The sequence below is a fragment of the Crocuta crocuta genome, unplaced genomic scaffold (assembly GCF_008692635.1).
Source record: "Crocuta crocuta isolate KB4526 unplaced genomic scaffold, BGI_CrCroc_1.0 scaffold164, whole genome shotgun sequence".
In the NCBI taxonomy this organism is placed as follows: domain Eukaryota; kingdom Metazoa; phylum Chordata; class Mammalia; order Carnivora; family Hyaenidae; genus Crocuta; species Crocuta crocuta.
In genome coordinates, this window is record NW_027530016.1 from 2,420,786 (window position 1) to 2,435,399 (window position 14,614).

General features: G+C 40.4%; 1 protein-coding gene across 1 annotated transcript in view; it reads right to left on the reverse strand.

The window, feature by feature from the left end:
* Window positions 1-9,525: 9,525 nt before the first annotated feature.
* ARHGEF33 (Rho guanine nucleotide exchange factor 33) overlaps window positions 9,526-14,614 on the reverse strand; it is a 47,164-nt gene continuing 42,075 nt past the window's right edge. The window contains exon 17 of the mRNA XM_077764242.1: window positions 9,526-9,730. Within this exon, the coding sequence (XP_077620368.1) occupies window positions 9,601-9,730 (130 nt within the window). The 3' untranslated portion in view covers window positions 9,526-9,600. The remainder of the gene's footprint in view (window positions 9,731-14,614) is intronic.

Here is a 14,614-nt window from a genome sequence, read left to right on the forward strand (position 1 = left end):
GCTCCTGCCATGCAAGTGATACTACAGTCAACACAACAGCCTAGTGGACAAGTACTATTTCAGTTGGAGGCTATGTTATGGTTCTAAATTCTTCCTTAATGAGTTTTCTCCTACGTTGAGAGTTACACAAACCAAAACCTGCTATCTGTGATTGTGATCTTAATTCTCAAGTTTAGCTTACTTTAGTCATGTATTTCATCCTTTGTCTTTAAATTCAGTTTTAAGTGGCTCAGCAAAACAATGGAAATAGAGGGAGAAGTTCTCAATTTGTTAGTGTTGTACATATCAAAGAAAAACCTTTTATTTCCTCCAGATTTAGAAGGAAACAAATTTAGCCATGTATTTCTTGGTATTCTGCTGCTCTGGGTAGGTTCACTTGTTCTTTTAGCCTATATTGTATGACTGTCGGCCAAGTGTAGGTGCTGCTGCACATTAATCTTTACCAGTAAAATACACACCACAAGGTTAAAATTGGTTTGGCCGAAAGAATTCTGCCGTAGAATTATTTATAAGGGAAAGTGATGACTTAGTTTATTTATTCAATATTTCTCTTTTGAAGCATCTCATTACTAACTTAAAATCATAATCCCTTATACATGAGCCAATGAAATATTTTGAGCTCTAGTTAAGAAGCATGAAGTCTATACAATAAATCTAAACAAAAGCACTTGTAACTTGTTTTCTAAGTTTCATGCCTTATTTTCCATTTTTGACACCGTAAAGTGCATTTTCTGTCGACTGTGAGCAAATTTCCCTTTTGCCTTTAATGAAAATAGTGCATTAAGTAGCCAATTGCTGCAAAATTATAAAGCAAGTTAGCTAAAGGTGGATCACATTGGACTACCACTCAGAGAAACAAGACGCATAGGAGGGAGTCACGTGTGTGGCTTTAGGGGAGCGCACCTGTGCCAGATGCATGCCACTTTCAGTAGCTGCCAAATGTGCCTTTAATTAAGAACATCTCTAATTTTTTTCTTCAGATCAAGTCAGCATTTGGGGGCGGGATCAGGGCAGGGGACCTTGGGGTGCAAATATCTGGTGAAACTCACCAGAGAAGAAGCCTTTGTCAAAGTGACATGTATAACTTTAGTTGAAACGTGTTCGTGTATATATATATATAAATATATATGTGTGTGTGTATTTGCCTTTGTTTAGTAGCACGGTATTTGCTAAAATAATTGTCAAAAAAAAATTGCTCTGTCAGTCTTACTCTGATGTAAAAACAAAGTGCAGTCTATATACATCTAATATGGCCTTTGTACCTGACCATGTTCGTAGGTAATCTTTGTACTCTGCGTGCAGCAGTATTTGGTTTGCATTTAAAGTGAAAATAATGGCTGTTATTTTTCTGGCATTACTAAGATAAAACTGAAAAATAATAAAAATGCCTTACCTAGTCCACAAGTGTATTATTTTTGTATTTATTTTAGAAAGCACTCTTTTCAATAGCAGTCGTGATTCGCATTTTAGTTTGTGCTTTCCACGTACAAATAGTTTGTTCTTTATCATAGTCTTGATTTAGAGACCCTTTTTCCTGTATCTTGTTCTATATATAAAAAGTTAAGTATTTCCTTCTGTATCAAGCCCTCTGACGATAGTGAGTGGGAGGCCCTTGGGATGAAAATTAGTGACCTTCAGTATCACCTGGATGAAGTTTCAAAGGGCTGAGTGAGGCATTTGTATTCCATCAAAGTTTTAAGATCTCCCAATTCCTTGACAGGCAAGTTTTACTGAGACCTGTTGGAATGTGGCAGCCTGACATTTAGCAACTCTTTCTAGGCTTGGCATAAAAAGATAGGGTTTATGGTTATACATTGTAAAGAATTCTACACTGTCAAGACTTTTTATTAAATGTGAGGTCATTCATGGTGAACTATAGAATGTAAAAACTGATGAAAAACTGGGGTGCCCGGGTGGCTCAATTAAGTGTCTGACTCTTGATTTCGGCTCAGGTCATGATTTCACAGCCATGGGATTGATCCCCACATTGGGCTCTGCATGGAGTGTGGAGCCTGCCTGGGATTCTCTCTCTTCCTTTCTCTGTCTCAAAAATAAATAAACTTTAAATAAAATTGGGGGCACCTGGGTGGCTTAGTCGGTTAAGTGTCCGACTTCAGCTCAGGTCATGATCTCACGGTTCATGAGTTGGAGACCTACATTGGACTCTGTGCTGACAGTGTGGAGCCTGCTTGGAATTCTCTCTTCCTCTCTCTCTCTGCCCCACCTCTTCTCTCTCTCTCTCTCTCTCTCTCTCTAATACAAACTAAAATTGTTTTAATGTTTAAAAACTAACATTTTAAAATATTAATTTAAATGCAGGGGATGGGGCAGAGAGAGAGGGAGACAGTATCCAAAGCAGGCTTCAGGCTCTGAGCTGTCAGCACAGAGCCCAGTGCGGGGCTTGAACTCACAAACCATGAGATCATGACCTGAGCCAAGAGCAGACACCCAACCAACTGAGCCACCCAGGTACCCCAAAAACAAATAAACTTTTTAAAAAATTGATGAAAAACTTAGAGATCTAATACCCTTATTTAAAATTTGAGGCAGGTGAGGCCTGGAGCAGTGAGATGACTCAGCCAATGTCAGTCACATTGGCAGTTAGTGACTAAGGCAATTGGCTCAACTTTGATTCCCACCATTTGGAGGACTGCTTTTAGAAACAGCCAAAATATATATACTTGATTGTGTGTGGTTTAAAGACACACAATCATTAATTTGTACTAATTCCATTTACAGGCCACTGAAATCCAAGTATTATTGAGTATATTCTAGGTAATCAATTTAAGATCTATGGGAAAATAACATTAATATTGATATTAGTCAGAAAATAACATTAATACTGATGTTAATCAACCTGGTTCTGAATTTGCTCTTGAAATGTCACTTGTGAATTTTAACCAGGTGGTTTGCTTTTACTTCATTTAGTCATGTCAGCTCATCACAGATTCAGGGCACTTAAGTCTCTAGCCCACAACTGGGCTAAAGACATACATGGCTTCCAGAGGCAAGGAGAGCTCTGACAGAGCAGAATTCCAAAACATCTTATACAGGGCGCCTGGGTGGCTCAGTTGGTTGAGTGTCCACCTCTGGCTCAAGTCATGATCTCACAGTTCATGAGTTCAAGCCCCACATTGGGCTCTCTGCTGTCAGCACAGAACCCACTTCAGATCCTCTGTCTCCCTCTCCCTGCCCCTCCCCTGCTTGCACAAGTGCTCTCTCTCTCTCTCTCTCTCTCTCTCTCAAAAATAAACATTTTTAAAACTCTTATGCACATTTTAAGACTCTTGAGTCTCATTAGAGGCAGGAAAAAAAATAAAACAAATAAAACAAAAAACTGCAGTCCTTTTTTAGAAGCTATTTTCTCTCCCCTTCATGACTCATCTAGAAAAGAATCACTGTGGTAAAGTACAAAGCAGTTGCTTTGGAATCACACATCTGTGTTCACATTCTGGTTCCATTATTTACTAGATATATAACTTTGGAGAAGTTACTTAAATAATCTGAGTCTCTGTTCATCAACACATGAGGTTAATAGATTTACTGGGGACTCCTGTGAGGCTTAAAAGTGATCTGTATAAAATCCAAGGCCTTTCACAGAATAGGTGCTTAATAAAGGTAACTTAGGCTATAAGGGATATGTTTTCAAAGTCTGCCTGCTTTTAGTATCTTTTAAGAAGAAGAGATTTCATCCTGAAGTCCCCATAACTTGATTCTTTAGTATCCAGATTCCTTTGATGTTTACTATCACTTAAATTGGTTTTGAGTGACTATATTATAAACATTTGATAGGGCCCATCTGACTATTCAAAAATATTTACTATTCCAGGTACACTTCTGATGTTAGGAATATAGCATTGAACAAAACAAACAAAAATCTCTATCATCATGAGATTAGTTATCTAGCGAGGAAATGTAGACAATAGTAAGAAGTAGCATATTATCCATTAGAATGTTGTAGCAGCTATGAACAACCAAAAATAGGACAACATGACTGGGAATGTAGGGGACAGGGTGGTGACATATAAATGGGATGATTAGAGTCAGCTCATGGAGAAGACAGCGTTTAAGTAAAGAAGGGGGTGAAGGAAGGAGACATGTAAGTGTCTGAGGAAGGAATATGCCAAGTCACAGGGAAATACCAGTTCAAAGCCTAGAGGCAGGAGCATACTTGGTACATGTAGTGGCGTTACTTGTACCTGGAGAGAAATGAATGTAGCCAGAATACGAGACGCCATCAGAGGTTTAATGGAGTCCAGATCACTTGTAATGACGTTGGCTTCCATTAGAAAGAAATAGAGCCTATAGAGCATTTGAGCAGGGGATCACTCTGGCTGCTATGAATAATTAGGGGTGAAGAGTGAGAGTAGGGAGACTAGCCCAGTAGAAGGCAGCTTGGTCAAGGTGACAGCAGTGGAGATGGTGGGAAGTTGGTCAGAGTCTGGATAGGTTTGGAAGACAGCCAGTTTGCTGAGAGCCTGAACGTAGGGCTTAAGAAATAGAATTGTCAAGGATGACTTTAAGGTCTTTAGCCTGAACAACTAGAAACACAAAGGTCCCATTAACTGAGGTGGGAAAGGAACAGTTGAAGCAGAGGCTAGGACACAAGAAGTTCAATAAATATGTCAGACATCAGAGGGGTGCCAGGAGGCAGTGGGAGATGTGACTCTGAAATCTGGGAAACAGTCTGGGCCAAGGATATAAAATTGGGAGTCACTTTCATAGAGATCATATTTTAAAGCTAGCTGACTGGATAAGATCACCACCAAAGATGTACAGACTGGAGAAAGAAGAGATCTAAGGAAAGCCCTGGGACACTCTAACAAGAGAGGGAGAAATGGGAGCCAAGAGGATGTTGTGCCTAGTTAATTATTTCAGAAGGAGGAGGTGGTAAGCATGTCAAATACTATCTGATAGGGGGAGTGGAGCACTCATTCAGCAAGGTGAAAGTCAGTGATGATCTGGACACGACCAGTGCAGGGGAGAGGTGTGAGCCCAGGGAGTTTAATGATAAAAGGTGAGAATTGGAGTTTCCTCCTCCAAGTTTTACTATAAAGGTATACTGGAACAGTCGAGAGAGATATCTTTTGCTTAAAAACTGGGAGAAATAAGAGCATGACTGTATGCTAGTATGCCCCCAGAGGAAAATGTGATAATGACGACAAGGGATGTGACCTAGTGCTAAACGGAGGCAACCCACTTACACGGAAACACAAGGATCGAGCGACAGCCCTTTACAGTAGATCCCACTGTCTCAGAGGAACAGCTTTACAGTCATGAGGAGAGAACACAACATGCTCCGTTTTCCTGCTAAGAATTAAGAGCATTTAATGCTACTACCTCTGATGGAAATGAGGGAAGAAGGGGGGAAAAATCTATTTTATAGATAAGAAACACAAGTTTAGATGATTTACCAAGATCATGCATAAGCTCTTTGAAAACAACAAGTTTTGGAAAACAGGTTATTTGGGTAGAAAAATCTTGACTATTTTGCATGTCTGACAGCCTCCAGAAACATCTTCAGCACTGTCTAAATCATATCCTATAATCTTATATATATATGCTTAAATTTAGGTCTAGTGTCACACATCAATTTCTATTTTTTTCCCTTAAAATATATAGGTTTCCATCAATTTTCTCAACTTTTTTTTTTTTTAACTAATTTCCCTGTTTGAAGAAGTGTATCTCCTCTTCTTTTTCCCTGACCCTCTTCCCACCATGTGAGTGAGACTCACTGGCCTCCATTCCATGAATACCACGATGCCCAGAAGCTGAGAACACTACATTCACATTTTTAAGTTAAATCAACTTTCAGGATATGAGAACCCAAAGTGTCCCAAAAGCATTACTGTTTTAGGCTCAGGAAGAAAATTATTAATGGTGATGTTTCAAGAGAAAGATTAGTCTGAAAACTGTATCTAATTTTATTACACAACTTAACATAAGACATTCATTTTACCATTTTCTAAGTGCATGCGATTATCTGGAACATACAATCAATTTTACCAATTTACTACAGAGAACACTAATCCTGTATATATGTATATTTTAATCAAAATTTTACTGTATGTGATAGTAAAGATCACAGATGAATGTAAGAAAATTCCAGAAAGATTCACTGTACTCTACCAGCTTTCTGTATCTCAAGGTAAGTATAATCAATTCTCTATTCCGTCCTAAACTTCCATCTATGGATAGATCTGAGTGCTGACTACATACTAGATCATCCAATTCATTGGTCTAAGAGGTAATGGCTATACAATTTCAGTGGGCCGAAGAATCACCTGCACTTAAAATGCAGATGCCTGGGCCCCACTCCCAAATTTATTCCAATAAAGTGGAACTGAACTAGTTCCCAGGAATCTGAGTTTTTACAAGTTCCTTCATGGAGAAAATAACATGTTAGTAAAGACTTGAAGAAGGTAAGTAAACAAGACATGAGGTGCTATAGAAAGCACTGTTCAAAGGGCTTTCCCTGAGCAAGCAAGAAACATGTTAATGGCAAGCCCCAGATGGGCTTCAACTATTTGTCATAGGGTGAAACAGAGAACCTTGGAGCGCTGGTCCACAGATTCCTGGTTCTCCAAGGTTCCAGTTTTAGAGAGTCAGTAAAGTAGGGCAAATTCCTGCTTGGCTTTGTATACAGACCACATCTGGCTACAGAAGGGACCTGCTGGCCCTCCCACCCTGTGCCAAAATATCCATCTTAGCTTTTGGTGGGGTGCTGCTTTCTGCTCAGGGACCCAGACACTTCCAGAGTCGTGGTCTCCTATGTAAACTGTGCTTCTCCATGGGACCGGAGCTCACAGATGGAGGAACTGCAAACCTCTTTCCCACCCTGACTTCATCTTTAATGCAACATTACATTAAATGTCATTAAGAAACATCATTTAAGACCCTATCTCTGCTGTCAAATTACAGTACTATGTGGAAAGATTATGAAGTGAGCCAGGACAACACAGAAAAGAGTAACGAACTTACTTTCTTCCTTCCTTCTTTCTTTCTCTTTCTCTTTTTTCTTTTTTTCTTCCTTCCTTCCCTTCCTTCTTCTTTTCCTTCCTTCCCTTCCTTCCTTCCTTTCTTTCTTCTTTCTTTCTTTCTTTCTTTCTTTCTTTCTTTCTTTCTTTCTTTCGTGGAAAGATGTCTGTGAATGCTAAATGCTATGAAAAGGATAGTAGTGCCTTTTACTGCTCTAGAAGACAACTGTATTTTACTTCACTTGTGATTGGTATTTTCTTTTAAAAAAAAAAAAAAGGAAAGAAAGAAAGGTGGGAAGGTAAAGGGACAACCCTGAAGCTCTTTGTCAAATGATGAGCAGAAACTATTCTTTGCAGCTGACTGAGTACTGTTCTAGAGGTAGAAAGGAATTTTAAAAGATATTTCATAGTTCCTGCCCTTGAGGAGACTCAACATACTTGTTGGGAAGACAAGACAAAAGAATCAGAAGACAGACAAGTTACGACACCGGAGAAAAGATGAGGGACTTGGGCTGAGCCTTGAACACTGGCAGGGGGGAAGGAGGCCATGGGAGAGGCACAACGCAAGGGGCCATGGCTTGCCAGGGGGCAGGAGAAGCCCAGCTTAGCTGAGGGCCAGGAGTCCTGCAGGCGGGCAAAGCTGGAGACAACAGCCAAAGAGAAGACTTGACCCCATGCTGGACAAACAGACACCCTTGAATGTCAAGGCGAGGAGTTCAGAATTTGTACACAAATAAGAATATTCAGAGAGTTCCACCCAATGCAGCATTTGGGAATATTAGTGCATTAATATGGGGGCAGCTAGAAAGCTACTGGAAAAATCCAGATACCGGGTGAAGAAGACCGGGGGAGTAGCAGCACTAATTACTGCTAGTTACGTGCTAGTTTCATAAAATATAATGAAACTGAGTTGTGCTACAGATTTTTCAAGATTTTTTCAAAGGATGTTATCAAAACAAAAATCTGGGGTGTGTGTGATGTTTTTGAAACCTTCCCAAGTAATTGATCATTTTTATGATAAACATTACTAAAGGGGAAAGAAACTTACTGTTTTTTACATTTTACTTAAAAGACTGTTGACTTGTAGTTCACTTTCCATATCCAGTCAGTTCTGCATTGTGCTTTCAGACACTGCCCCCAAAACTTCTCTGGCTTACGAAATAGAAATAAATCTAACTTCAAAGGAGTTCATTAATTTCAGGAAAAGAAAAGCTTGACTTAAACTTAAATACTGGAAACTCCCAAAACTTGACAGCAATCCTGTAGGCATTCCAGACCACCTATTGTTTAAAGGTGAATGGATGAGTTCCTAATTAATCATCAGACTTGTAGAAAATGTGTGACACAAGTAAAACCTCCCCTATTTTATCAGGCTGCCCATTGCTAGAGGAAAAGCCTCTAAAGAAGTCAGTTTGAGTACCAAGATTTTGAATGAGCAGTAACCAAATGCCTCTAATTCATTACAGATAACTGCCTTGGAAGAGAGACAAATTGTTTAACCCTAATTCTTTTCTATTATTCTTGTGTTAGGGGCAGGTCAAGGCTGCGGACCATCCTGGACATACCCATGGGGAAACAGCACATTGTATTACCCTGTAGCCAGGCAAGCCTCACTGCAGTGATTCCTCTGTCTGAGCTGTTAAGAACTCTGTTTTGAGTTTTTTTGTGTTTTTTTGTTGTTATTTTGCAGCTTACTTCTGGAAAACAGAACAAGGTCTCGCCAACCCTAAGTTTTCATTCTGACCTGCTGTGCATGAGCCATTAAAGCACTGATGTTGTTGCCACCTTCTTTCCAGACTGAAGAAAGTCTTTAAAAAGAGGATATAACTAAATAAGTGTTTTTCCCCTAACCCATCTGTTCATGAGTGTATGTAACACTCAGGATCACTAACAGGTCTCTGAATCCTGAGAACTCAATGACACATAGACTCTGGACTATTCCCATCAGCAGCACAACCCACACAAGGGAAAATGTTTCTTTGGCCTCCCAGTTTCAAGAGAATCACTGTTCTCTACACTGATTCTCATAACCACAGAGAGATCTACTGCTCTTCTGGTTCTCTTCCCGTTTAGAAATCAGTGTGTCTATAAGCTTTGAACTTTCTATATCATGGTGTAAGCACCAAATTTCCACAACTCAGATTGGCAACATGTAAAATACAACTCTTAACTGATCCTTTGCCTTAAGGGATGTTACGTATTGCTTTGGGAGTTTTGGAAGACATATGGCAAGACAGAACCGGCCCCTAACATGGTGTATATTAGCCTAGGAACACTATGGTGAGTTAGTAATGTAAATGCGTAGGAAGCATAAAGTTCACATCCATGTTACACACTCAATTTTATACTAAGGGGAATGACTTCAAGTTGGATGTTTTTGTTCTTACAAACATTTATTTTCCTCCAAATTTATTGTGTTTCTATAATGCTGTGAAAAGTCTTCATTTCCCTTTTCCCAAGTGCTTAAGTTCAAAAAGCCAGCTCTCAACCACAGGCTAATCTTCATCTCTTCAAATGTCTTGTATGTTTATTTTCATATGTAANATATATATATGTATATATATATTCCTACACAGATATATACAAGCTTTTTACCACTTGACAATACAACTTTAAGTATGTTTTACACAGCTGTTCCTTGGTCAAGGTCATTTGCAAGAGCAAGTCGGTTTCTGAAGAAATCTTGTTTGGTGGGTGAAGGATCCATTGAGGGATTCTCATTAGTTTTTTCCCTGTATTCTGATCCACTGGACCTAAAATCTCAGCACACAGATAAAGTACAGGTTGATTTGGTTTTAATTGTTTTCAGATATTTTATCTATCCAAATTGTTTTGCATTTGTAAAACAGTTGCCTCTTAGATCTGGAATAATTTTTACTTCCCCTGAATTTCATGACTCAGGACATGTGTAACTAAGATTTGCAAAGAACATAAAGAGAATTTCTAATGCTTTATGGAGATAATTGTGACAACTGTGTATGTTAGTGTAAGATATTGTGTGACAACACTGTAAAAGGGAAGTAAAGGCTCAGAAAATTTAGGAAATCCTATTTTTGATTCAACCGAGTAACTACTACAAATTACCAAGGCCCTTAAATTAAAATGGATGGAATTCATTGTTCTCAACCAAGGTTATCTAACAAGGGCCATCATTGAATTTGGGCATTACATTACAAACTCTTGCTGTTGCTTGTTTTCATTTTTAAATGAAAGATTTATTGAAGCCAACCACACACATATGCTACATTTGGTAGAATGCAGAAATTAGTACAGTAGTCAAATTGAGGAGATTCTATAATCTCAACCACCCCAAAGGAGACCAAGCCCAATTAATAGTCAACAACTCAAATCAGTCCAATAGAGTCCCCAGTCGAGGTGCATTCTTCCTTTATCTTGGTTAAGCCAGTTGGGTACTCCATCCCAGCTCTGCACCTTCTCCAGTTTGTTCATGTCAGAAGTCCCTGGAGGGAGGAGGCTTTCTGGAAATAACCTCTAGGCTGGGGCCCTTTGTCTAGCTTAAACTCAGAGCTAGAATGGGTAAAACTAGCCCACTGACTGAGAACCAGTTATCAAAAGACCTCATGCAGGATGTATGGAAGTGACATTAGACATGAAGTTCTTTGTCCAAAGCTCCTATACAACTGAACAAGTTCTCCATATGCTGAGGCAGAATCAGCCATGCTTCTACTATCCACAAAAGAAAGACAATTTCTTTCACTATCATAGGTATGTTACAAGTCCTCACTGTTGTTGTTAGATAAGTTAATTATGACTGTCAGTTACTGAATTAATTGGGCAGAATTCAAACATCCCTTTACATTATTCAAAGAAAGCAGCTGGATCCACACAAAGACTAAAATCCTGATGTCTAAAAATCTGATGACTGACTGGATTTTTTCACTCTTCACCCTGACACTTGGCATCACAGATGAAGCCAGAGCTGTCCACCATGTTTTCTACTTCCAGTCAGGAAGAAGCACCATCCCACTACATCCCAGGGCATGGAGGAAAAACTATTTTTTCTCTCACCACCAGTCCATCTTGATACTCATCAGATAAGATTACATCTGGCTGGGGTGAAAGTCTTTTCCTTTTCAGAAGCCCCCTGGAAATAGCCTCCACATGCCCGCCCCTAAAACTCCACGCCTTCTCTCAACTCAGAACTCCCACCTACTTCCAGTTCAAATCATCCCTGATTAGTACAGTTGTGCCCAAAATGTTAGGAGGATATATTATTTGACCATTTTATTCCTTCCCCATATCTTTTTTTATCCAGAAGGCTAGGAATGCCTACAGTTTTGGGAGTGGGAAGTAGGAAGCCAGATTTGAATCTGGCTGGTTTCTTCTGAATGTTCCCCCACATGGCAGTTTCTCATCAGAAAGTCATTAGTCAAAACTTAAAATCTTTACCTCACATTTCCCCTCTTAGCTACATCTGATCTCTCCAAAACCCAATACGTCACACTTTGATGGTTCCAACATGCAACTGTTTAGTGTTTACCTGGAAATGGGAAAGCTTTGATGTCACCACCAGCCCCAAGGACCACAGAAATCTTCACCAGTTGCGTTCCCATTTCTGAAACAAATGCCAAAATCGCCCTGTCTAGTTTTCAGAGTCCACAAACTCAGCTTAGTATTTTTTTTTTAACCGCTCTTCTCACAAACTGCCTTCTCTGTGTCTCCAGGTGTGTGCATTTCTCGGTATTAACTATGAATTAACTAATGGCTAACTTGCTAATCCTCTTCAAAATCCAGCATTCTACTGTAGCCAGAACTATAAGCTTATTTTTATCCTTGTAAAGATAATTGTAACAGATCTCTTTACATGCTTACATGGAATGTGGCCACTTGGACTCTTCCAAATGTGTGCTATGAGGCTTTGACGTAACGTATACCTAAATAACTGGGAAATAACCTACAGAATCTAGGAGAAAGGACCAGTGTATTTGCTTTTATTCCCTTTGTCTATAAAACAAAAAAGACTTTTGAGCTCCTGGGGCCATACTGGTTGAACGCAGGGCAGATCTGAGCAGACACTAAAGGGACAGGCAGGCAGACACTTGCTGGATAAGGGTACAATGGCTGTCAGTACATTCAGAAACAGAGCCATCCAAGTGTTTGATGGAAAGAGAACAACTCGTTGCTAAGTTCCCTTCCACTCAGCCCAGACACAAAGAAAATAACAAGCTGGGTACGTTGTACAAGCATAGACTTGCTACAAATAAGCCTTGAAAGTTCGTCTGGGGCTGGGAAAGGGAGGAGCGGTAGAATCCACTGCCTTGGAACCCTCTGACCTAAGAAGGGCTAGTTTTCTGATTGGAAAGATTGTTTACTGTGAAAGCTTCAGGAGCACATGGAAAAGTAATGGAGCAAGGCAACACCATCCTGTCAGCTAAACCAGTCAGCCCTAGTAATCAACAGGGTAACAATAGGAGCATTCATTTACTATATGTCTGTTGAGTGCTTACTCTGCTCTAGGTACTAAACCTTCAGCTAGGTTACCCTTACATTTGAACTGTAAGCTTCTAATGGGCTAGAACTATTTCTTTTAACCTCTTTTGTGCTGGAGAGAACCTAGTACACTGAAGACCCTTAACTTAGTGATTGATTTCAAATGATGTATTAAGAAAAATTTGTAATGAGGTTTTAAGTAATCTAAAATGTTATGCCTTTCATCACCTCCTTCAATTTTGAAGTTATGTAGGGAAATGAAATGGGAAATCAGAGAGAACCCCACAGTGGGTAAGAACAGGAGAAGGGCTTGAGATAGGCTTTGAGGAGGTAAAGAAGAAGGTCAGGGTAAAATTATCAGTTAATTCTTTAGTAGGCCTGCCTTCTATGACATGGTCTTGTCCACTGTCCAGGCTGGGCATATACAAAAACAACTGATAAGACACCAAGAGGATTCACTGATGTTCAATTCAATGGGCACTGTAGAAGTATTTGTGTGTGCGTGTGTGTGTGTGCACGTGATTAATAGATTTTGATGTGATTGGTGCAGGGAGGGTGATGACTAAGAAGGAGACACTGAGGTATGTAAGTTATAAAGTGTTAAAAAGGAAGAGAATGGGTAAGAAAGGAGAATTAATCATTTGGAAGCCATATTCCACTTCTTCCACTGTCCCAAATTTGACAATAAAGAGAGCATCTACCCCTAAATTGTCTTATATAATCCCCTTCCTCCATGCCACACCTCCAACCAAGAATACCTATTAAAGTAAGTGCAAGATTTATATATAAAGTAGCATTTGCCTCCACTTCAGAATAGTCTAGAGAGAAGCCTTTGCCAGCCCCAGTGTACAGCCTTCTAGAATGGGACAGTTTGCCTTACTCCTTGATCAGAGGCAGGGAAATAAGGATTCAGTGCAGCATCAGCCTATCACATTAGGTCTGCTCTCGGCTTCTAAGGATCCTCATTTAAAATTTTTAAAGTCACTTAACATTTTCAAGCTTTAGCTGTGTAGTCTTTATGCTGATCAATTCTGGGCAGCTTTCAGGGACATGTGACCTGGTATCTACCCAGGACAAATGTGCCTGAGATAGAAACAATCAGAGCATCATTCTTTTCCCCAAATATCTTGGGCATTTTTCAGAATTTTTTTTTAATGATGTCAACTTGACTCTCCCTTCTGAATCCTTGTGGCTGTGAGCATTCATTCGGCCCTCCCAGCCTCAGAGGGAAGAGAACCCTTTCTCAGGCTTTCTGTTGCATCTGGCTCCATGCCTAGCTTCATCCCGAAGCAGCATTCTGGGTGTGTGGGGCCACCAGCCAAACAAGCCCCTATGGATACAAAAAGTGTGTCAGTGTAGACAGGACTGAGCCTCCAGGGGGCTGTGGCAGTGAGCCCCAGATGTGACACAGGCGGCTTTTCTGGCACTAGTCCATTCTGGACCTCTGAGGCCAGACTCTGGCACGGTTCCAAGGACCCGGGATTAACCACTTCTTAAAGTCACAGGGCTTGCTGCCAGCCTGACCTCCCAGCGCATAGGAGGAGAATGAGCTAAATGTCTCTTTCTGGTTCCTCCCTGTACCTGTCCACACGTCTGACTTCGGAGTGCAAGCTCCTCAATAGCAGCTGAGACTGTGGCATTCGCGAGTCCTACACAACATCTCACACAGTACATGCATATAAGAAAGAATGCTTAACTCCTGAGAAGAATGGTGTGTTCTCATCTGAATTTCTGTGCTACACCGGGACCTTCTTGCCCTTCCTCTCTACCTTAGCATAATGAAGCAAGCTTCCCCATGGTTCTTCCTTGAGAACACTCAGGAGAAGGTACTCAAGCTGCTTCTCTATCCTGTGCAGAGTCCCAAAGCGCCCACTGGGGCACTGTGGACACAAACGAGAAGCAAGTATCACCTCGTGGTGCTCACAGTCCTGCCCCAGATGTTCAAAGCCAGGAAAGCCTGCTGGAGGGAAGAGCTCTCTGTGTGGTACCCCTCCCTTTACTTCCATTCAGGTAACACTTCAGATTGTAAGTACAGAGGCAGCAGCACGATTGGTGGCAGCATTGTGATTGATGCTGGAGAGACTATCTATGAGAAAGGATGAGAAGACTAACGGGGTCCATTTAACCCTCTAAGAAGGATCCCCAAAAGGTACAAGAAGAGAGAAAGCAATTGACCAACATAAATT